A 23,861-nucleotide genomic window follows, 5' to 3' on the forward strand; every position below is an offset into this window, starting at 1 on the left:
GGTTGGGTTCCACCTTATTCTCTGTAGTGTCCTGTCAAAATAAAGGTGCAAATGTCATTAAAAAATCCAAAACAAAACACTAGTTCGTGCAGTTTTGACTGATAATTTTTGACAGTTGAATCATTGAACTGTATCAAAATTAAAAATACACATGTCACTGCTGCAAGTGTTTTTGGATGGAAAGATCTCCCTCATGCAAAACTTAGCACGACAGAAAAATGTTTTTGAGTTTAGCGAACAAACTTTTACTAATGAAAAATGCTTTGAGCACAAATGACATTTACTGATTGTGTAACAAATTATGAGACAACAGATACTGAAATTATCATTTAAATGAAGTAACAGGTGTTTCTACAAACACGTATATACTCAAATCTTTCAATTTAGAGGTGCTCATTAAACCTACTGCTGTATAAAGCTACAGGTGTTTTTTGTTTTTTATGAAACTCCTAAAAAAAAGCTTGAAGCTTTCTCAAAACTGGGATTTTAAAGTCGCCCTTTTGAGTTTTGCTAATCTGATCTCGTGCTTTGAATTTTTACTGGCATTTCAGTTTGCAGTAGATGTTTGGATTATGGAGCAACTTTGAAAGAAACTGCACGTCCCTTCATCCACTACAGGGACACGAGTTGGGTTTTTTGTGCTGTGATTTCTGTGGACAGCCTAATGTTTAGTGGGCAGAACAGGAACTTATTTCACAGGATAGAATGACCACAAGATTCTGGCCATTGTTCTTAAACAGTGAACAGTAAGTACCTACTTTATACACACAACTAGAAATCGAAGAGTCAGGTTTAATATGTGGATAGAGCTTGTTCCGTTCACCAAACTATATGTGCATCCTGCAGGTGGTCTGCAGTGAACCTGAACCACTTGACAGTTAGAATATATGCACCTTATATACCCTAAAAATGTCTGTGTGTGTATCTGATGTCTGTTGTTCACATGTCTGGTCTTGTTATTATTACGACTTTGTCTGGCGCCCGTCTGTCTGTTCCATTACACACACACACACACACACACACACACACACACACACACACACACACACACACACACACACACACACACACACACACACACACACACACACACATACTGATAATGTAATGTGAGTATAATGTTGCACTCTGGGAAATGCTGCATCACACAGTTATTGGCGGATGGTCTCGTCTCTCTCCTCTCTAAAACACACACACATGCATAAGCCCACTGCCAGCCTGTCTCCTCCCACTCCCACTAGCTTACACACCACCACTCACCAGGGGCTGAACGCTGACATCATCACATTGTTAGATTAGTGTGTGTGTGTGTTTGTGTGTGTGTATGACTTCTTTATGGTTCCTTGCTAGTATTTTTCCTGTACCCACCATTATTCCAGACGAATGTGCACCTGCCCTGTTGCACCATGGGAGACCAGTGGCGCCACAGTGGTGAGGGCACAGTGATCATCTGCTTTCTGCTAATTGCCCTGCTGCCCCAAAAGGCGCAGGGGAGCTAGCCACCAGCAGACATAGCACGCTTAATCTGGCTGAGACCCCCGTGGGATATATCTTGGGAATGTTTTACTTTATTTTTTAATCAGACTTACATGCAGGGGCACTGCAAACGTAAAGTATGTGTCATTTATTAATATTAAGTACTGTCCAAAAGTCTCAAGATACTCCTTGTTTGTTTGTTTTTCGCTGGAAAAATGGGAAATAGGTGCAGCAGTTTTTAGGGAAACGTGCAAAAGTACACAAAAACACAAGTTTCTACAATTTTAAGGAGCTGGAAACTCTTTCAGACATTTTTTCTTCTAATTTAGTCGTCTTAAAAGTAGACTTCACATATATTTCCCCTGGCTTCTTAAATGGCGTTCAAAGTTCTGCTTTGGGTGGTGGCAGGTTTTTGTTCCATTCTTTGTTAGGATGATCCCACACTGCTTCAACAATGCTGAGGTTTTGGCTCCGGGGAGGCCAGCCCATAACTGATTGTTTTTTTTTAATTGTGTTTTTCTATCCGGGTATGCTTTTACTGCACTGGCAATGTGTTTGTGATCACTGACATGCTGAAAATGAAATGTTTTCCAAGATTACTGGATGGTGGATCAAAATCTAAGTCGATCTATTGTGATGGAATAATTTGCTGCCCCAAACCATGACAGAGACTCCATCATATTTTCAGATGGATCTAGACACAAATTTCCAGCACCACACCAAATACCTGTTGTCACTAAAGTAAAGTAATTTGGCTCCCTGTTTCCCTTCCTTAAGTGAAACAGCCCTTCAGACCATTTTGATGAGGCTTCAGTGATCAGTAGATGGATCAACCAAAACCGGTCTCACGACATGTCTTTCAGATGCTGTTAATCCAAAGTTGACAGCTTTTTAGGCCTGCCAGGTCTTCTTTTTTAGTTTTTAAAAAAATAAACTGCACACCGTGATCAGATATGTCGATTTGTCCACTTACATCTCGTTGGAACTCAGCTTGGTGGACCAGTAATATAATCAGCCAAAGAAAATGTAAATAGTCAGATACACAGACTTAAAATGAGTGAAAAAGCAGCCAATGTCTAAGAAAAGCTTAGACATTTTTAGATGAACCTTAGACAAAACTGAGAAAATTGCAATAAAATTTAAAATACGAGGGGTGCCTCAAGACACTTGCACAGACCTCTGCACATATTATATTTCCTGTATTCCTTGAATTACTTTTAAGTATTTCTTCCTCAGTTTTTCCTCAACTAACCTGCACAACCTTCAAAGCAGCTGTCTTTTCCTCTTAGATCTGTTTTAGCACAGCAAAGTGGGTAGTGTGCGGTGCAATTTTGCTTTGTATTAACCTTGAGAAATGGACAGCTCTTCCTATTTCTGAAGATTTCATCTCTCACTCAACAGTGTGGCCCTCTGCTGGTCCATCCAGGCACTGTTACAGTGCTCATTAGTTAAGTTGCACAGTATATTAAGTCATACTATATATTAGTTTAATCAAACCTTGAAAAAAATTGATTTGATTTGATTTGACTGTACTAACGTAGCTTTCTCACACTAATGAATAAAAAAAAGTACTCGAGACTGAATGATGAAATTTCAAATAAAGGAAAAAAAAAGGATGAAATGAAATGAAAATAATATGTATTTATACACCACATATTTTCCTCATCGCCACTATTTCAGGGTACATCAGTTACAGCAGCTACTGCAAATCCTCCAACACTTTCATCTCTTTGTGCCGACTCACAGGTGATAAGTATCCCATGCATGAGTGCTGTGCATCTCTCACATTTTTTTAAATTTAGAGTGGAACAGACTATAAGTTTGAGGTAAAGGCTCAAGGTAAAGAATTGATCATTTAAAAGAAAAAAGATCAAGTATTTAAGAATAAAATCACAGTCTCACAGTTGAAGTCTTCTTTTTTTGTTTCATCTGGAAAGTAAAGTCGACTGAGGTTTGGAAGACAGCATGGGGAAGATCGTGATGTGAAAAAAAATGAATTGCTGGATGAAATGAATTTTAACACACTCAAAGTGAGAGACACTCAAACAGACATGCACAGATAAAAACATACTTAGACACGACCCCTCCCTGTGCATTTAGCATATCAGCAGAATAAACAGGATTCCTATAAACGGCAAAGGTGTTTTATTTAGATGAGGCTTCGAGATTTATGACTGCTTTCAGTGTTTCATGGAAATAACTTCACATTTAATGTCTGCTGCATAATCTGAACTCGGGATTCGGCTAACTCACCTTAAAATTCAGCTAGGTTTAAAAAGCTGCCAATCCTGTGACGGGTCATCCAATTAAATACAGTGGTAATACGTAAATATCGGTGCTAATATTGGTGACTAGAGAGATTTTTACAGTGCCCCTAACAAGAAGCGTGTAAAAAAGCCATCTGATGGATGTTCACCTCTGAGGTGTTTGGATGCAGCCATCGGGTGAAAGTGTCGTATTTTTTTATATTGCATTCTCATCAGGGGACTGTTTCTGACCTGAGATAGCTGCTAACGGCCCGTTGTCTCCACAGGTGAGCACGGCTCAGCTCTCTCGTTACTGGAAAGTCTATAATTCACGAGTGTTATTGCTTCCTGCAAAACCTTATTGCTGCTAGCCAGAGTACTCTACCAGTAGCACTAATCCCGAGTTATTTCACCTCATCAGCGCAGACTGTAATGTGCATCTTCTCTATTTTATGCCCACACACACACAAAGACACTGCAGCAGAAAATTAACCTCTGAAATCAGTGGAAGCAAATGTTACACCAGGTCTCTCCTCAGCGCTGCCGCACTTAAGACACCAAATCACAATCGATGACTCCCTTCTCTACATCTGATTTTCACTCCTCACTGGCTGTCGAAGTTAGTCCCAATCTAAAAACACATTCTCGCGAAGCTGCAGTCAAATAAATATACAGTACCGCCACATACAATATACAGCAGGCCAACCAAATTACAAAGCAAGCCCAGGTTGCCTAGTAACAGTGTCTCCAGAAAGCTTTGTTGCAACTTGATTTGCATCCAAAAAAGATAGATGGATGCTCAAGGAATATATATATGCCATCATGTTTGCAAACACGTGCACACTCACTTCCTCACACATGAAAACGCACACCTACATGGGCGACACTCCTGAGACGATTCGGAGGCTGTTTTCTGCTTGACTCGGTATGCAAAACGAAAACACGGAGCCTTGCTTTAAAAACAATGAGCCTATCTAACATCTGGCATCATTTTAGAGTGCCAAGAAATATTGCCTCTTCAATTATTGGCGCAGTAACACAGAGGGAATAAAGAAATATATCATTCGGTGTGAGATATTTGCCAAACAGACTAACTATTTGCTTTAAATAAGCTGGTGGGGATCCGTGGAGCTTGACAGCTACACGGGCATATTGGAAGACATTTAACCTTCCTAACAGTTGACAGGATAAACGTTTGACAAGCTGAAAGTGACAACAGTGATGGAGAAAATAAAAGGGAGTGGATGAGAGTGTGTGCTTGTGTGCCCGGGCCTTGTGTGTTTTGTCCTGTATGTTTTTTTGCCTTTGTGAGAGTGCTCAGAGCAGCAGTGATTGGCGTGTCCTCTATGCTTGATTGATTTGAAAATATAGACAAGATGTCGCCCGTATGAAAGCTACCAATTTATAAGCCTTCATCTCAAAACTTCAGAGAGACGCCGGCGCCATCAAAATCAGAGCAGGAGTTTGTAGCTACCAATGGTTCAGAAGTAGAAAAGCCCTGGCAAGCAAAGTGACACCTCGCTAAAGGCTGCCTGCTAGCTCTATAAATCCTCTCCCTTTGTATTCTCCTCCTGCCTCTTTCTTTTTTGTCCCTTTCTCTCTGACTTTGTCTCTTTCTCTGTTTGTCATCCACTTTCTGCCTTTGTCTAATGTTTCAGTCTCTCTATTCCCCTTTGCTGCGCGTCCCTCTTTATTCCGTGAGGCTGTGATGAGACACCCTGGAAGTTAACTTGTCCCACAGCTCGCTCCGAAAGGAATGACCTTGATGTAGCTCGCGCGCAGTTCGAGTTTGTGGTGTTTTTCTCGCCGTGTGACTCTTTGCATATTCTTGTTTGTGTTTGAGTTTCTGTGTCTCTGTAATCACTGAATTGTAAAACTATGTGTGAGAGCCTTATCGTGCGCAGGGAGCTTCTCAATTTTTTCCCCCCCTCATTCCGTGCAGTGATAATTCTGTTTGGGAACTGTACCACGTCAAGAGATGGGCAGGGGAGAGGCACATGGAGGTACCATTTAGATAAAACAAATTGCCAGCTGCCGAGCAGGAGCAGTCACCTTTCAGATAAAAAAACCAAAGGGACTGCTGTGAGCAGCGGTGTGCATGTGCCCAAGATTTTGTGCATTTTCACATTTGTGTGTGACTGTGGTATCTAAAGGAGGTGTAGCTCCGTCCTTAGCCAGTAATCCAGGCTTTCCAGGCAGTCTTTTTCCATAACAAGTCACATAGCCATTTTCTCTGGCCTATAACTATAATGCTGTGATGGGACAAGCAGCAGTAATTAAAATCAATAGCCAGGACTTTTCCAGTCTCCGGCAAGGTCACGCGCTGCCCAGTAGAGAGAGAGCGAAGGAGAAACAGAAAGAAGTGGGATTGCATGAATGGGCAGAGCCAAATGGGGAAATATGTGGAGAGGTGAGGTGTCATCTTATTTTAATTAACCTGCACCTTGGAGGGCTGGCACTACTTTAATGCACTAGTGTGGGCACTAGGGGGTTGTACGAGTGTGCATGTGTCTGTCAGTGTGTCTAGTTTGTCCTTGCCAGCCATTACTTCGAGCCCATGTTACCACGCATGAATCAGGTTCCTTCGGGGGGTGGTGGTGGAGTAAAATAGTATATTTTTCTCCATGTTTTTTCAAGATTTACCATTTTCCTTTGTCCAGCTTTAAAGGCTGTAACATGACCCTGTGAGCCTGCTCCAGTAGGCAGAGTGGGTGTGGTGTAGCTAGCCACTAGCTGCATTTGTATTCTGCTGAGGACGCTGCATGCAGAGACATTTTCCTTTCGCCTCCTCTAAAGGAGTAATCAGCCTTGCCTTTCACTCCCTTCTGCCTGAAAGAGGCTGAGTGATTTAGCTGGTTTTGTTTCAGTAGGTACCTGCAGGGACATCTTCAAGTGGTTGCATGTATGTGTGTTCACTGTAGCTTTCTGTGTAGGAACTTTGCCGAACCGGGTATATTAGGGGTTTGCACAAACATATGCATTTCTTGTTTGTCCTTCCTGCCCTCACTTTTCAGGCCTGAGTCAGAAAGAAAAGTCTTTTCTGTTAGAGTCAGCACAGAGCAGTCTGTCCTGTTTGTTGATTATCAGGTCCTGTTCCTATCGCAGCCCTGATAGCATCTCCATCTGATCTGTTGCCAGACTCGCTAGCTCACTAGCCAGCCCTGCCATCTCACAGCCGCTCCGCTGTTAGCCGCCACCCCTTCCTGTATATCGCCGTATCAGTCTCAGATCTGCCATCACCCTGCTCTCTCATCTTCTCCTTATCTCCTTATTCCACCTTTCTCCCTGCTCCCACTACCCCAAACCCACCAATCACTCATCGCCCTCATATTTTTCTTCTTTTTATCCTCCACTCTCAGAGCCTCTGCCAAAGCTCCTACGGCAGCACCGTTGTTCCCCATGCTTGGTCGTCTTTACAGAAACTGTCAAGGCAGAGTCAGTGAGTGACAGGACAAGACATGTGAGACTGGTACAAAGATGGAAAAAATGAAAGAGAAGAGAAGAAGAGGGAAACTTGCATGCTAAATTCTCCTCACCAAGTCTTAATAGTGAATACTAAACAAAAGAAAGAGAGGAAGACAAAGACAGACAGATGAAGAGCAGTAAAGGAAAACATGTTGAGTAGGCAGAGAAGTTTTGTGGACTGCAGCAGTGCTGTCCCGGACCCCATCGATCATCCTTAAGGTGCCAGGATCAGTCAGCTTTATTTAGCTCTAAGCCCAACATACACAGTGCACAAGCACAACACACAAACAACAGCACTTAGTATCACACGCGACGCCCAAACGAGATGCTTACATGTTTCTAATGCCATTTTACTCTTCTAGCTTCTCACAAGCTCAAATCATAACTACAGACATAAAATATAAAAACCCGAAAACCATTGAAAAAAAAAAAAGATATATTACAATAAGGTCTTAGTCCTTTGTGGTCACAGAATGTCATTTTAATTACAGAGTTGGAACATGAGTTGGCCACATTTGAAAGTCACAGACATCATCTGTAGAAATTCTCAACTGACCCGACATCAAAATTAAGCTGTCTTGTTTTTGGCATATGTCATTTTTTCTTAATTTAGCAGGAGCGTCGGTGATGATTACCCTTCATTTTATACTCATGCTATAAAAGTGTCACTCAGGCTGATTATTGTTTTGAGTGAAATATCTTTATCTGCTGATTTTACCACAAATCATTTTTTTGTTTGCCTGCACTGGTTGATGCAGAATCTGCTTATATTTGCCTCTTTTAAAATGCTACGTCAGGAATGCAGATTTAAAGCAAGTCTGAAAGAGAGACATAGTCGAATGTATCCAGTTAGTTTATAATTCATCAGTCTTTGTATTTATTTGCATTATATTGCTGGTGGCTTTTTATTGAATACCAAGTCTATGAGTTTTGTTACATTTTGTTATGTATGTAATTTTGCATTAAATCGCTGTGTTAACTAATTACCACAACCAGTTCTCTTTGTATTTTTTCACTGTTGGCTCTTAATTTTGTAGCTTCAATTATACAGTATCATGCAAAAGTCTTGCCACTCCCGTGTCTTCATATCTGCTGTGTGTTCTTAAATATTTGAGGAAAATTGACACGTGGGGAACAAAAGACAACGTGGCAGGCCTAAAAAAACATCCACAGGAGATAAAAAGGGTCTGAAAGTCACAGAAATAGGAAAGAAACACAGCAAATAGAAAAAGAAATCAAGAAAAGTACCGTCAGATTTTGATCCACCGTGCAATGACATCTGGAAAGAGTCTGATTGGCAACGGCTTCATTTTTCAGCACAACTACTCCAAAGACACTGGCAGTGCAGTTAAAGCATACCTGGATAGAAAAACACACTGAACGGTCTCATACATGGATTGGCCTCCTGTTGTTTACAGTTCTCGTTAGACTCTGTTTCTGTCCTATATGCACGCATGTATGTTTCAATAAATTGCTGCACCTATTTCTTATTTTCCTAGAAAAATATAAAGATATGACTTTTGCACATTACTGTATATTATAAAATTCTAGAGTTTGCCATAAACAAAACAGAAAAGTAATGCATTTCCAAGCAGATAATTACCAGCTGATATCCTCCTCATTCCTTCAGTTGTGTTCCTCCTTACCAGCTGAACTCTATTTCTCTGGAAGAAGACACGATGGCACATTGATGCAATTTCTGCATTATGATTTCTAAGTGCTCTGTATCCATTACTATACATGTCTCTGTTTTCTTGGAAAAGTGCTTTGGTCTCAGTGCTCCTCATATTTTTGCTTGCGGTTGAAATTGTCCAACAAGTTTTAATATTAGTCAAAGATAACCTGACTAAATATAAAATTCATTTTTTTAAATTATGATTTCATTAATTAATAAAGAAAAGTTATCCAGATCTACTTCGTCCTGTGTTAAGTCATGAATTAACTATGATTAACCACCTTTAAAAAAAAGTTTCTCTGAACACACTGGCACTGGATTACTGGCAGACCTGTTAAATCAAGAAATAAAAGCCATTTTCCACCTGCAGAGAAAACTTGGAGCAGTGGTGAACCTTCCCAGGAGTGGCGGGCCGACCAAAATTACTCCAGGAACACGTCGACGACTCCCCCAAGAGTTCACAAAAGAGCCCAGAACAACATTAAAGAACTGCACTGTAAAATATGGTGGTGGTAGTTTGATGGTCTGGGACTGTTGTGCTGCCTTGGGACATGGAAGACTTGCTGTGGTAAATGGAACCATGAATTCTCCCGTCTACCAAAACATTCCGAAGGAGATGTTCGCCCATCGCTTCGTGATCTCAAGCTGAGGCGCACTTGGGTTCTGTAGCAGGTCAATGATCTAAAACACACCTGCAAGTCCACCTCTGAATGGCTTAAGAACGTGTGGCCTAGTCAAAGTCCTGACCTAAATCTGATTGACATGCTGTGGCATGACCTTAAAAATGCTGTAAATGCTCGAAAACCCTCTGATGTGGCTGAATTACAACAATTCTGCAAAGATGAGTGGGACAAAATTCCTCCACAATGCCATAAAAGACTGATTGCCAGTTATCGCAAATGCTTGATCGCAGCTGTTGCTGTTAAGGGTAGACCCTCAGTGATTCGGTTTAGGGAGGCAATACCCTTTCTCATGTAGGTTTGGTTTTTTTTCCACTTATTAATGAAACACACCTTCTTTTAGAAACGGCAGTTTTTGTTTACATGTGTTATCTATCTGATCTGAAACATTTAAGTGTGACAAACATTCAAAAAATAGGAAATCAGCACTGTAAATGACCTTTCTGATTTCTCTGTATTGGGTTTATCTTTTGTCGTTGCAGGCAAAGGCTTCCTGCCAAAAATGTGTACTACTACCGCTGCCCTGACCACCGACGCAACTATGTCATGTCTTTTGCTTTTTGCTTTGACCGAGAGGACGACGTGTATCAGTTTGCCTACTGCTACCCCTACACCTACTCGAGACTGCAGCATTACCTGGCCAGCTTGGAGCGCAGGAACCTGCCTTACCTGCAGAGGGAACAACTGGGACTCAGTGTGGTAAGAGTTAGGAGCTGGAAAGTGCCGTGAGCAGCTGGAGGACAAAGTGTGTGAGGGGTGCTTGTGGTTATGGCTTGAGCAGAGAAGTCGAGTAGTGGTGAAAATTAGAGATGGAAGGGTTATAAGGCATCTTTTTTATGTGTGTTCAGATTAAAGAGGTCCAGATTGGTAACTCGGGTGTGCCTGCCGGTCATAACTTCAGCCTCTTGTGTTATTATTAGGATTGTTGCACTCTGAGATGATAGACTGTAAGCCTCTGGGTGTGTGTGTGTAAATGGCTGTGTGTGTAATCAGCAGAGCTCTCACCTCAGCAGTAGCAGCTAGTGTATCATAGATGCTGCCTCAAGTCTTGTCTGCTCTTATCAAATAATTGTAGGAGAAAAACTCATTAGAAATGCTTGAGAGATTACGACTTTTTCTTCTGTCCTCCAACATTTGTCAGGGAAAGCTTGCTGCAAGGGGTTACTATGAAAGTACAGGTATTTATAAGGAGCACCTGACCATGAAATGCAGAAAGGACTTTGAAAATTAGAAACCATGGCATGAAACAGCTGATAGTATGGTAAAAAAAAAAAAAAAAAAAAGCAGCAGTAATATCTCTATAAACTAAAGATCTCTTGACCTACAATGATAATAACAGTGTGAAACTGGGTGTTTCATATTCTGATTATGGTAACATTTGTGGTAAGATCCTTCTGTGTAATTCCAGCGTTGACTTGGTGAGGTTATTCGGTGTAAAAGCTTACACTGATGTCAAAGAGAAACTTGCTGCTTTGATGTACGACTGTCAGCAATAGTGGGAAATAGTGAGACACTTTTGGGCCGTCGTTTCAGAATATGATTAATGATTGAGTCGTGATGATTCTAAATTAGATGACATAAATCTAGTGGGTTTCTTTTAACAGACTGGCACGGTTTAATCAAGCATTTATAACTGCATATGACTAGCATCAACGTCAACATTTAGCTAATTAGCCTGTCATTACATAATACAAGTTAGCAAAGCAGCTGTTCTACTTATCCTATATTTATACTAGTGCTGTTTACACAACACAAAACTTTTTCTAAATAAAACACAATTAAATAGACGCACAGTTAACATTGTGTTAACACGGAGTCCCTGCAGTTTGCTGCTGTGATCTTTGCATTTCTTTCCCATGTCACATAACCCTCCTCGTATGTCTGTGTTTTCTTGCATTGTTACGTAGATGCTTCACTCTGCGTAGTCAGTATCTCTTTGGTCGGTTTGCAGCGGCTCTGGGTCAGGTTATCACAAGGCGGTACGCTCAAATCATCACACAACACCTTGTGATTGCAGCTCTAAATGGAGACCCATGTTTATAGCCCATTGCTGCCATGTCTAAATATAAGGACGTTTTTCATTGTTTGGAAAAAAAATTTTTTCCCCCAAACTGGAGTCTTTCCACTATTAAGAAGTACTTTAGGTGCCTAAAGTGATGCAAACATCAAGTGACATGGAAAGTAAACATGTAGTCATGTAAATAAGAACATTTTTCTATGCACTCCTTTGAAAAACTTACTGTTTCCGTATGAATTTAGAGGGTAAGTAGCAGCCCGGAGAAAACCTTTTCTCTCTAAAAGAAACACCACAAATTTTGGACAGGCAAGTAAACAAAAGTGGAAATACCTGGCTGTGTTGGATGAAAACCAAACACAAAACACCTCACACCAAGTGTCACACGGTGGTGGATGGGTTGTTGTGCTGCCACAGAACCTGGAGACCTTGGAGTCACTGATTCAACCATGAAATCTTCTTCTAATGTGAGGCCACTGTTACGGCTGAGAGGGCCAGGCTGTGGGTGTGGACTCAAATGCAGACACAGAGGGAGGCAATACGGGTGTGAACACAGTGCTTTATTTACAGTGCCTAGTTAGGGGGTTGGGAAGCGCATCTGTAACCGGAAGGTCGCCGGTTCGATCCCCGGGCTCTCTGTCCTGGTTGTTGTGTCCTTGGGCAAGACACTTTACCCTACTGCCTACTGGTGTTGGCCAGAGGGGCCAACGGCGTGATATGGTAGCCTCGCCTCTGTCAGTCTGCCCCAGGGCAGCTGTGGCTACAACCGTAGCTTGCCTCCACCAGCGTGTGAATGCGAGAGTGAATGAATAGTGGTATTGTAAAGCGCTTTGGGTGCCTTGAAAAGCGCTATATAAATCCATTATTATTATTATTATTATTGTTAAATTACAGAGCAGGAAACTATGAATGCTATGAACTGTGGAAGCTATGAACTGAGAACTATGAGGCCAAACTATGAACATGAAACTCTGACTGAATGCTATGACTAGGTGCAAGATTTCATAGACGGATCCTGGGAATGGAAAAAGGGGCAGCGGCTTGGGTGGAGGTACACAGTCACTATAATGAGAAGAGACAGGCAGTCAGTGGCAGTCTAGTGAATCATAGCCGAAGGATTAGACTGTGGTGGTTAGGGCGTAGGTGTAGATACTGTAGGTTCAGTGAATGCTTAAATTGCATTGATTAGAATATACTGGACATTCAAAGCTAAGATTCAGCGCACTGTGTTAGAGGCTGGGATTTGATGAATTCATCATATATACAACCTTTGATCATCATTTATGTCCAGTTGAGAATGAATCTGTGCACTCACATATTAAATGAACTGAAATCAGTAGTGTGATCTCCAGTCTTGATATAATGAATGAGAGAACTGACAGCTGTTATTTTAATCAGCCTGTCTCAGTTGATTTAACTCTAAGTATCACAAAGTAATGTGGTAACATCTGGACTGACGAGTTTACTGTCAGCATTTTAATCGCTAGTTTAAAGGCTGTAGGCTGCAGCCATTGCTCTAACACTGTATAAATGTAACAGGCCTCAGTGCTGGTTCTAATAGTCTGAGCTGCTTCCAGCTTTATTTGTGAAGAGCACAGCAGCTTACAACACACGTAGCTAGCTCGTACAGCGGCGACGTAAAATGTTCATAAGCTAAGATGACCTTAAAATAACGGGGCTACGTGCGGTGATGCTAGCGTTAGCCATGTTAGCACGTTATCTTCAACAGGTGGTCAGACTGCGTAAACAGGCACTCAGTCAGAGGTTGCGCTGCAGGGTCCCTTCATTCTTCACATATCCGTGTCGAGCCGAGTGTAAATCCCGAGGCTGAACGGCCTTTGTACAAGCACACACGCTTCTTAGCAGGCCGAAGCTATGAGCTAGCAAAATCCAGGCAGACAACCTGTGTCTGTCCAACCAATCAGAGAGCTCCTTACATCCGGTGTGGCTAATTTGAATAGCAGCAGGATTTTTAAAATGAAGTTACAATTCAGCCTGTGCGCTTCACTGTTTTCACTTCATTTTTAAGCGACTTGTTCTGCGAGCAAAACTGCAGGGAACAGAAAGAGGGCAGGCTTGGTAGATTTGGCTCACAGGATCAGTATTAGTATTCATAGTCATTGAGACGTTTTATGACCATATTTTTCTCTTTATGTTCTCCGGTCCTGGGTGGCAGACAGCCTAGCCCCGCCCTCTCATACCCTTTTTTCTCCTGCCATTACCTGCCCTTGTCTCTCACAGACACATATGCTACTCCACACATACAGGTCAGGGAGAAAGGGATGAGAAGGGATGAGGAGAGCTTTCTGGCTGCATCAAAGTTTAAAGACGGATTGCTGTAATTTCCAAGGCAGAGTCTATGGAAACGACAGGGACACCACAATAGCTTTAACCTTCTAATGGGTACAGTTATCTCATAAGGATGGAAATAAGAGCCAGGGCCATTTGCACTGGCATTCTTCTATCTTGCTGACTAATTTGTTTTATGTAATGTATTCCTCTGAATAAAATCTCTGCCATCCAGCCGGCACTGGGAGCGTCAGATACTGTACCAAAAAAGCAGAAAAATTGTAGTTGTCTTCTTTCTTTTCCTTTTTTTTTTTTTTTTTTTTACCTCCAGCTCTTTTCATTATTAAGTGTTTACTGATTTATAAGACAGGTTGTTCTTCTTTTCTTTTCTTTTTTTTAACCCAAATCAGGTTTCACTAAAGCAGAGTGATTTGAATTTAATGTGTAAATTACATTGAACCAGACAGAATGTATTCCAGTTGAGGTGCACTGGAAAAGACAATTTAATTAAGAGAGAAAGCGAGAGATTGAAATAGAGGGACAGAGACTGACAGAGAGATGTGGGATGAATGAAAAGGGCAAGCCTGGAGGATGTGAATATAACTTTGAGATACTCAGTTCTGAATTATTTTCACTTTCACCTAGTTTTTCGCCTGCTAATTAAGACCTTACAGTAATACTGGGATTCACCTAACTTTCCTTACTGCATATAATAGTGAATAGAAACTCCCTACACCTCCCGCGAGAAATTTCTTTACTGCACATCACCTGACATGATAAAAAAAACAATCCTATCATCTTGTTTCTTTTTATCATCATTAAAAGCAAAAGAGAACGCGAACAGTTATTATCTTAACATTGGAGTCTGGAAAATCCCTTAAAGTCTCCCTAATCGACTTTAAACGGTAGATATTTACTACATGTATTTAGCTACATTGTAATAAAATATAATACAGCTTTGTTTTGGTTTTTTTGCAAGCATGTTTGTCAGAATCTCTTGTTTGTGCTTCCTTCCTACCGTATCTTACATATTAGCAAAGCCGTTCAATCTTGTTTTTTTCCATCTAAGAAATACTGATAAATGTGTTCATTTTTCAGCTTCTGAGACACCAAATCATCATATATGCTTTCATTTCCTCACGCATAGATTAAAGTATTGTATCACCTCACCAGCTGGAAGCTATCAGAAAATAACACTGACTTCAAACTGTACTAAAAAAAAAAAAACCCTGAGCAACAAATACACAACACGTTCAAGCTTTTATTTTGGCTACTTTATTATAGATTTAGCATGATTTCTGTCCTCTGACTCTTCTCTTCTCATATAATCTCTTACAAGAGATGTCCTTTCTCACATGTTGCTCACAGCAGTAGAAATCTGTTTGATGTCCACCGATGCATTGCATCATGGATATTTTGTCCTCACCTCTTGAAACAGCTGCAAGCACTGCAAAGAAAAAACTTTTGCAAATCTCTGATTAGAGACCCTGTGTGTAAATAACAAAGGATGTCTCTGTTATCTCCAGTCACACAGTAGTAGGAAGCTGGCTGGTTACAGACCATTTAATGTCCAGCCACATTGGACATTTATGTTCTCAGATGATCCCCACAAAGCCCGAGTTTTGGGGCTGCAGTGCTTGTAAAAATGTCTCTCTAAAGGCCAGAACTTGGTTAGCTTAGCTTTGCTTAAAAGCTGACAATGGGAGGACATAAAATCCTTTACAAGCAAATGAAAGCTCACAATTGGATCTTTGCTAAATTTGTTTAACACCAAAGTGTAAAAGCAACAATCTTATGGTTCGTAATTGTTTATTGAGACCAAGCAAACAATTGAGACTCCAGAAAATTACTGCTAGACAAGAAATAGTGTTATACTTAAATCCATGTAAAGCAGCTAGGCTAAGCAAAGGCTTTATGCAACATACTGTATTAACAACACGCACACCTTGATGTGATTTGGCGCTACGTAAATCGAACTGAATTGAATATTTAATGTACAGATATCACATTGGTCTTAATCTTTTCATCTCTCAGCAGGAAAGTCTATCACTGTCACGGGAGTGGAACGGACTCAGGCGCAGACTGAGGTAGCACAGTTCAACGACACTTTATTAATCACACTGGTGCACTATATACACGTGAAGGGGGGGGAAACACCAGGGTCCCGGGGATCACTTGGCTGGGGAGACACACTTCTTCGCACTCGCTCTGCTCCTCGTCCAAACAGTCTCCACACAAGCAGCTCAGCTCACTCTCCTACTCACGGGGTCCAGGGGTCACAAAAGGGCTGATCCAGGTAAACCTGTTTACACAGACGAGGGTAAGTCGAAGGCAAACACGGGAACAGTAGAATCGCAAGGAAGCCAGGCAATACTAACGAGAGTTACTCAATATTCCAGCGACGAACAGCTCAGAGCCCCAGCCTTAAGAGCCAGAGAACTGCAATCCGCTCGAGATCAGCTGCAGGTGCGTGGGCCAAGGGCAGGAGCCCAATCAGAGCTCCGCCCAGGCAGACAGGTAGGAGAGACAGAGTGAGAGAAAAACAACAAACACTTGTGGCCACACTGGGCTGGCCGGGGAGGCACAGGGACCATGACAATCACTATGTTCCCAAAATATCAAACTGCTATTTCCAAGCATATTTTGTATTTTTGTTAAAACATTTCTTTTAGGTTATTTAATATCAGTTGTATATATACATTGGTGTAAAGTTATCTGGAAGGGAAATTTGTCCACAAGCAAGCTTGAAGACAGGATTGTCAAGAAAAGTCAGGCTAAGAAGCCTCATAAGGATTGGTCTGAGCGTGGTGTAGGTCCACTGCGCACAGACGTCTTCAGGAAAGGGAATAATTTTGAATTTCAAGACATTCCCGAACAGGAGACAATGTCAGAGGTATCTTACCTGGACTAAGGAGAAAAAGCACCGGGCTGATGCTCAGCCTTCTAGTTAAAAGTAAAATTTGCATTTCATTCGAAAGTCCTAGAGTCTGGAGGAAGAGTGGAGAGGCACAGAAGCCAGCGTGTTTGAAGTCCAGTGTGACGTTTCCACAGCCTGTGATGATTCAGAGTGCCATGTCATTTGCTGCTGTTGGCAGCGGCTGATCCTCTCTATTTTATCAATTCCAAATCCAAAGCTTTATGGAGATGCTCATTTCTTTTTCCAGCAGGACTTAGTGCCTGCCCACAATGCCAAAACTTGGACCAAATAGTTTGCTGACAATGTTCCTTCCGCCAATTCGCCTGACCTGAACCACCGGTCGAGAGGGAGCCGAGAGACAACCGACCCAATAATAGAGGCAAGCTAACGAATGCTATCAAAACGTCTTACCTGTATGACAAGCCTGCTACAGTGCACTGCATTCACTCAGTAATTTATCGCAAACGTCCCAGACAAATTCAGTACGCAAACTAACAACGTTTCTGTATTGTAAGTCATTTTGAGTCCCCAAAGCATCAAAACTAAAGCCACAAGTGCAATATTCCACTTCATGTATAATTAACTTTTTGGTGAGATTCTAATTGTTTGAGAGCGGTATATATCAAGCATGTAGGTCTGTGTGTATAAACTGATTCATTGATTATGCAACATTATGCACTCCACACTGTATATAAATGCCACTTGTTTTGCACATATTCAACTCTGTATATTTTATATATTTTATTATTATTATTATTATTTTATTTTATTTTTTTACTATTTAATTTGTAAAAATTAAATAGTAACACACACACACACACACACACACACACACACACACACACACACACACACACACACACACGTAGGAAAATATTTAGTATACACATCCAGAAATGCATACACTATTATATATTGTACATATATTTATTAGTTTCAGGTTGGCCATTCTTGTATTTTGCTCGTTTGTGTTGTTGTGTTTGCACATCTCTGTTGCTTGTGGGGCTCGCACACAAGAATTTCACTCGCATGTGCTGTGCCAGTGTGCCTGCACATGTGATGTGACAATAAAAAGTGATTTGATTTGATTTGATTTGATTTGATATTTGCTCAAAGTGAATTTCCCAGCATTCATTCAACACTCATGCCCTTTAAAGCCTCTACACAGACATCCATAAAAACACACACACAAAGACAAATACCAGAAGAATTTATTTTACTCCCTAGAGGAGAGGGTTTTGGATTCTCCCCATTCCTTCTCTGTCGGGCTCACGGCCCTGCATCTGCTCCTCTGGTTCTTGTCTGTCTGAGCTTTTCCTTTTGTCGACCGTCCTGACAGCATGTGAGTAAAACTCTCTCTCTTTCTCCCCCTGAGGCATCTATGTCCACGGAGACACAGAGGAAGAGACAACATGCTATTGACCTTCTACTAAAAAGCCTCTTTGAAAAGATGCCTACCATCTCCTCATTTTTTTACAGTCTTCAGGTGTCCCCCAGCCATGCTGAATTGATGGCACCTTATTTGCCCACCTTGGGTGTTTTTCTTCTTATCTCATCAGTAAGCGGTGTCTGCCCAGGAGTTGCAGAGGCAGCGTTTTCAGGTTTTTCTTGTATTGGGAGGGCAGAGCTATGACACTGTTAGTCACCTCTGACACAGCACAGCCTCCGCCTGTAGACCAGATGGGAAGAAAGTGTAAAAGAACAACCTCGGGGTGGGAGGGGGAGAAGAGGCCGCTGACCAACATAAAGCCTCCGTGCGACTTACCAGGCCTGTCCTTGCTCACTGTTACACTGTGATTCAGCTCACATACACACATCAAGTGAAACTATTGATCTGAGAATCACAGTCCAGAGATGTCACATCCACTCAGTTCCATTTTTCTTTTTTAAATCTCACAAATCAAAGCGAGATTATGATTGATCACCTGTGCTGTGTTGATGAAAAGCTGTGGTCACTGTCAGCTGCAGTGACTTAACATTACTTAGACTGTTGTGATTGAATTTTAGACCTAATCCTGTCTGCTATCAGTGTTCAGGTACCATGTCTGGGTGTCTGCTCGGTGGGAGTGGAGTCTCACAGAGCTTTTTTCTTCTTTTTTTTTCTCATCCCCCTGCATCTGGAGCATGAGGAGTGGAGTGGAGTGGGCAGTGCAGCTATATCTGCCTGGCTGCCTCCCTCTCTCTTTCCTTATCTCTGTGTTTGTACACCGTGTGCCAAGATCCAATCAATAGCCACTCCAGCCGTGGAGAGAAGAGAAGGTCAGCAGCCACACCGGAGGAGCCGGGTTAGGCAAACTGATGGAAACACAGGAAGCAAACCACGGGCTTGGCATCATAGACTGCCACTGTGCTGATAAGAGCTCCTATTACATGGACATTTCATAATTACGTTGTGTATTTCACAAGTGATCTCGACTTCCTGTTTTAAACCTGCAGAATCTGTATTAGAAAACAATAATAAAGATATATTATGAGTAATAACTGAGCCATCAGACACAGCAGGAGCTGCACTTGTGTCTTCACTACTGAACATAGTGATTGGCGTTCATATTTTTCCAGCGAGGCTTTTTCCACACATCATACATTGTCATCAACTAATAGAACAGCACCATTGTGACAGAGTGCCAGTTTTAATTAGAGTAACTAATTCATGCCAACTTTCTGTGAAAGCAGGCTCTGATATCTGAGTTCTTGACACTGGAGCTATTCTGTGAATGGCTCTGTGATTGGGTTGTAATGAAGAGAGCCCTCAAACAAGTGACTGTCTCGTTCAAAGGCCAGCCCCTGAATAGCCAATCAGGACTTCATCAGCATGATGTGGTGAGGTGAGGTGATGCAGTTTCAGTGGTTAAAGTCCAGGCTGTCTTTGTTTTGAAAGCCATCACGACACAAATAGATTTGACCATATATTAGTATGCGAGCGACACATTCTGCCGCATTCATCACGCTTTCGTTATTTTTCCCTTCTCGTTACAGTACCTACAAGTCAGACAGATGGGTCGAGAGGCAATCGGAAATATTAGCTATATTTCCCCCCAAAAATACATTTGTGGTTAGCATATATTCAAAACAGACACGAGCACTTCACCAGCCAAGCAAGCTGGCGCCACTCGAGTAAGTAAACTGCTTTTCCCCGAGCTGAGAGGTAAACAGCACAAGATAACAGACTTTTTTCCCTTTAGTGGCAGACTGTTCATGAATGCATTAGCTGTGGCCTTAACATCAAACAGGAGAAAAATGTATTTTAAAGAGGAAAATGCAAACGCAAAGGACGAGGCGTACACTTCTATCAGCGGGTGGAAATTTAATTTTCCCTATACTTTTTTCTCCCTCCACTAAGTTCTGATGAAGTCTTTCTTTTGTTTTTCTTTTTTCTTTCCCTGCCGTTAACTTTACAGGTCCTCGCGTTACCTCTTTGCCATTTCCTTTCCTTGTTTTTGCATTTGTCATAAATTGTTCTCCGTTGGCCTCGGGAAGTTTTCCGTTTTCTTCTGGCAGCAGCTATTAGATATCTGGATGAAAGAGCTAGACTCTTTATCGTCTAATAATATGTTAATCACTGCCTACAGTGGCCCGGCATCACAACTGTAGGGAAATTCCTCAAAGATGGAAAGGTCGTCGTCGTATCGTTGTGGGTTTCTTGGCAACGGCTCTTGTTTTTATTCTGCTTTTCTATTTTGCTTCATTAGCGAGTGACCCTTAATATATGAGACGCTTCTGAATATCATGTGGGCTGGCGCAAGAATCTGAGAAAAAAGCTTAAGCCCTGGCTGTCCTTTAGCCTCGGATGCTTGTCTAAGGAGGCCGATCCAGAGGGAGCAGAAGATAAGCAGGTTTATGATCTATGTCCTTATGTTATAGTGCTGTATGGCCTCATATCTTCAACCAATGGTTCCCCCAGGATACTAGATGCTTTATTACGCATCTCCACCCTTGCATCTCTTCCATCTCTCTGGTGATCAAGAACGCAGTAATGAGGGAGAGGTGCCGAGGACCATGGGGAGGATGGGGGGAGTGCACGATGCACGGCTGTTAATGTGTAGCCTGCTGTGAAAGCGAGGGCGTCTGTGTCTGCGGTGTGTTTAACTTTACAGTTTAACACAGTCCAGCAGCACTGTGTGTCGGAAAAACAGGAGGGATAAATAGATTAAAGTGTCACAGGTGAACCTTTGCGAGTTGGATGTGTGATGTTCACGCAATGCTGACCCCTTGTTGATCCTTATTATAAAGCTGGCACAAAAGCACACAGATTTCGGGTTACCAGACAGAGATAATATTTATTTTGGAAATTGGAACTTATTCACACCTTAATGGCTTAGGCCTCCGTCTCTCTTTCTCTGTTCTCTCACCCTCTTTCTCTAGCCTCCTTTGCTTTTGCATAAATAGGAATTAAGCTAATGAGAGGTGATGTCTACTGGTGTGCGGTGCACTGAAAAGGAGAATGCGGTTTGTGAAATGAAAGATGACAAATTTTTAAAGCGATTCATTGTAGTAGTCTCTCTCCTTCTCCTTCTCTTTGTCTTTTCACGTCTCCCATTTCTTGGTCTTCACAGGCAAATCTATTCCCATCCTCTCAGCTGCGTTACAGCCATCTATCTGTCCTCCTCTGCCAATGGATATTTACTCCGTCGCTTTCTAGATGACTCTCAGGATGGAGCGTTGAGCAGCGAGCGCTCACTCTGTCTCATTTGGGTGTCAGGACTCAGTTCCCCAGAGGGGACACAAAGAGGAACAAAACAGATAGCATTCAAGGCTTTTAATAAATCAGAATACACCTTTCTGACAGTGTAATTGCTTTCCATTGCCCAAATTCACCAGCAAGCAGGAAAAGGAAGGTAAAGAGGGGAGAAAACAAGAGAACAAAAAAAGACAGGGAGAGGAGAGTAACGCCGAGCGGGCTGTACAGTAGATCATTTGTTGGAGGGAAAGAATGAAAATTAATGAAAAGAGAGTTGCTCGCCCTCCAAAGGCAGCCAAGCTTGAAATTCACTTTGAGGGAAACTTAATTTGTTGTAAATGGGCAAAAAACATATTACTGCACAGCGCAAGGGGCTGCACGGTGTGTCCGTCTGCTGCGTCTGTCTGTCGGCATGTGTTTGTGGCAGATGAGGAACGCTATGCTCTGAATAGCTCAGCTGAGAGGGGGGAAACACAGGAGCCTGTTAATAACTCCAGTAACAGCATTCTCTTTCTACATGACTGCTCTCCAGCACTCGCTTCTTGCACGTCTAAATACAACTCCAGGATGTGGAAGCGAACTTGTCAAAAGTTGCTTGCGAGGAATAAAGTTTGGCCCGCTCATATATGTCCTTCTGTGTGCGTGCGTGCATGTAAGCATGTACGCAGATGCATGCATGGTTTTGTGTTTGCTTTGCCTGGCAGGTATGAGTCACTAATTGAATCAGCTGATTCAATGGCCAAATTAATTATGTAGAGACGGCGTCTTAAAGCGACGGCGTACTGAAATCGTCGTTCTTTTCAGTGTAAGCAGAGTTTACTTGCTGAGATGTGGCATGAACTTGAAAATTCACTCTACAAAGGCTTTAAAACTGGAAGATATCCACTTGGTTTGGCTTACTCAGACTGCTGAAGCTTCATATTACCTTTTTGCTGAACTATGGGAAATTATCTTTGCATGAGCGCTGTGGATTATGTCTCCTGTCATTTACATTGAAATCGCTTCAGGAAGGGATTTTGTTGCAGCCAGAACGGACATTGTGAACAATTACAGCAACGAAAAAAATCAGATTAATGTAAATATGTGAATGGAAAATGGGGAGCTTATTCTATGAAGAGCAATTTTTAGTATTGAATTACACTTACATCAAGCATAAAAAATGGATGTGGTATTATGTAAGGGAATGCAGTCCAGCTAGGTCAAGATTAACAGCGATGAATATCCTGGATATTGGATTGGAAACAGATATTTATATGCATATAGTGGCACCTTCGTCCTGGGTTAATATCCGCCATTTGGCTGGGGCCTTTCTGTGTAAAGTTTGCATGGTCTGCGCTAGCCTTGGGACAGCCTGACGACCTATCCAGGGTGTACATAGCCCTATGTTAGCCCTATGTTAGCTGGGTCCCCCGTGACCCTAAACTGGATAAGCAGCAGAAAATAAATGGATAGCAGACAATAGCCTCCAAGAAAAAAGGAGCATCCGTGGTGAGGAAATTGGGTTGTGGATTATAAGTAGGGCTGGTTTACCTTCACATCTAAGACCTTTTTGTATATGTGAGATTTTTGGCTTCTTCTGCCTGTTAAAGTGAAGGTTTTCAGTCATTCAAAACAGCGATGGAAATACTACTGTGCAGGCTCGATATTTGCCACATGTCAGGATATTCTCACTACAATGTGATGGATGAACATGAATACTGTGCAACTTTTAGCAACAAACTAGTTTTAAATTGTATTTTTAGGCACTTTGTTACTAGCAGTCTGTCACAAAAATGCATAATTTGTTCCCATTTTTTGTTGACTCTACTAAAATGTCAAATATAACGCAGTTTGACAGGCATGAAATATGATTTTGCATCAACAGGGGATTCCCAAAGAGTTGTTGACCAAAAAAAGCACGATGTGCAGTGTGTACTTAAAAATTTGACAATACTGGACAAGTGGAGGAGAAAAGAAGAAATTGGAGTCTCTGTCAATGTGATTTTCTTAAAAAATGAATAAATAAATAAAAAATCCAGCAAAGACCTGATGCAGGACACGAGAGCTGCATCAGACCCTTCAGTGGATAATCTACTATTGGCTAAGTGTCATCAGAAATGATCTCAGTTGAAGGGTGGCTCTGGATGGATGGATCTGAAAATTTTGACTCGGATTATCTTCAATATTTACAGAGGTGGTGAGGAGAGAAGTACAACAGTGAGTGTTGTGGTGTTCGGGATCTTGCAAAATTGGTTAATTATCAAGTGTCAGATCTGTCAGATTTTGATCCACTGTGTAATAGCACCTGGAAAGTGTGTGATTCCTGTCCACTACCTAAACTTACCGTAGAGCAGGGGTCTTGAACTCCAGTCCTCGAGGGCCGAAGTCCTGAAACCATGTGTCCCTGGTGCAACACACCTGAACAAAACTAGTAGGTCATTA

The 23,861-nt window shown here is 41.8% G+C and overlaps 1 protein-coding gene across 1 annotated transcript in view; it reads left to right on the forward strand.

Moving 5' to 3' along the window:
• The window catches only part of agbl4 (AGBL carboxypeptidase 4), a 355,429-nt gene that overhangs the window by 190,100 nt on the left and 141,468 nt on the right, over positions 1–23,861 (forward strand). Inside the window, exon 5 of the mRNA XM_080877453.1 lies at positions 10,025–10,241. Within this exon, the coding sequence (XP_080733579.1) occupies positions 10,025–10,241 (217 nt within the window). The remainder of the gene's footprint in view (positions 1–10,024; positions 10,242–23,861) is intronic.

The sequence above is a fragment of the Rhamphochromis sp. 'chilingali' genome, assembly GCF_963969265.1.
Source record: "Rhamphochromis sp. 'chilingali' genome assembly, chromosome: 3".
Lineage (NCBI taxonomy): Eukaryota > Metazoa > Chordata > Actinopteri > Cichliformes > Cichlidae > Rhamphochromis > Rhamphochromis sp. 'chilingali'.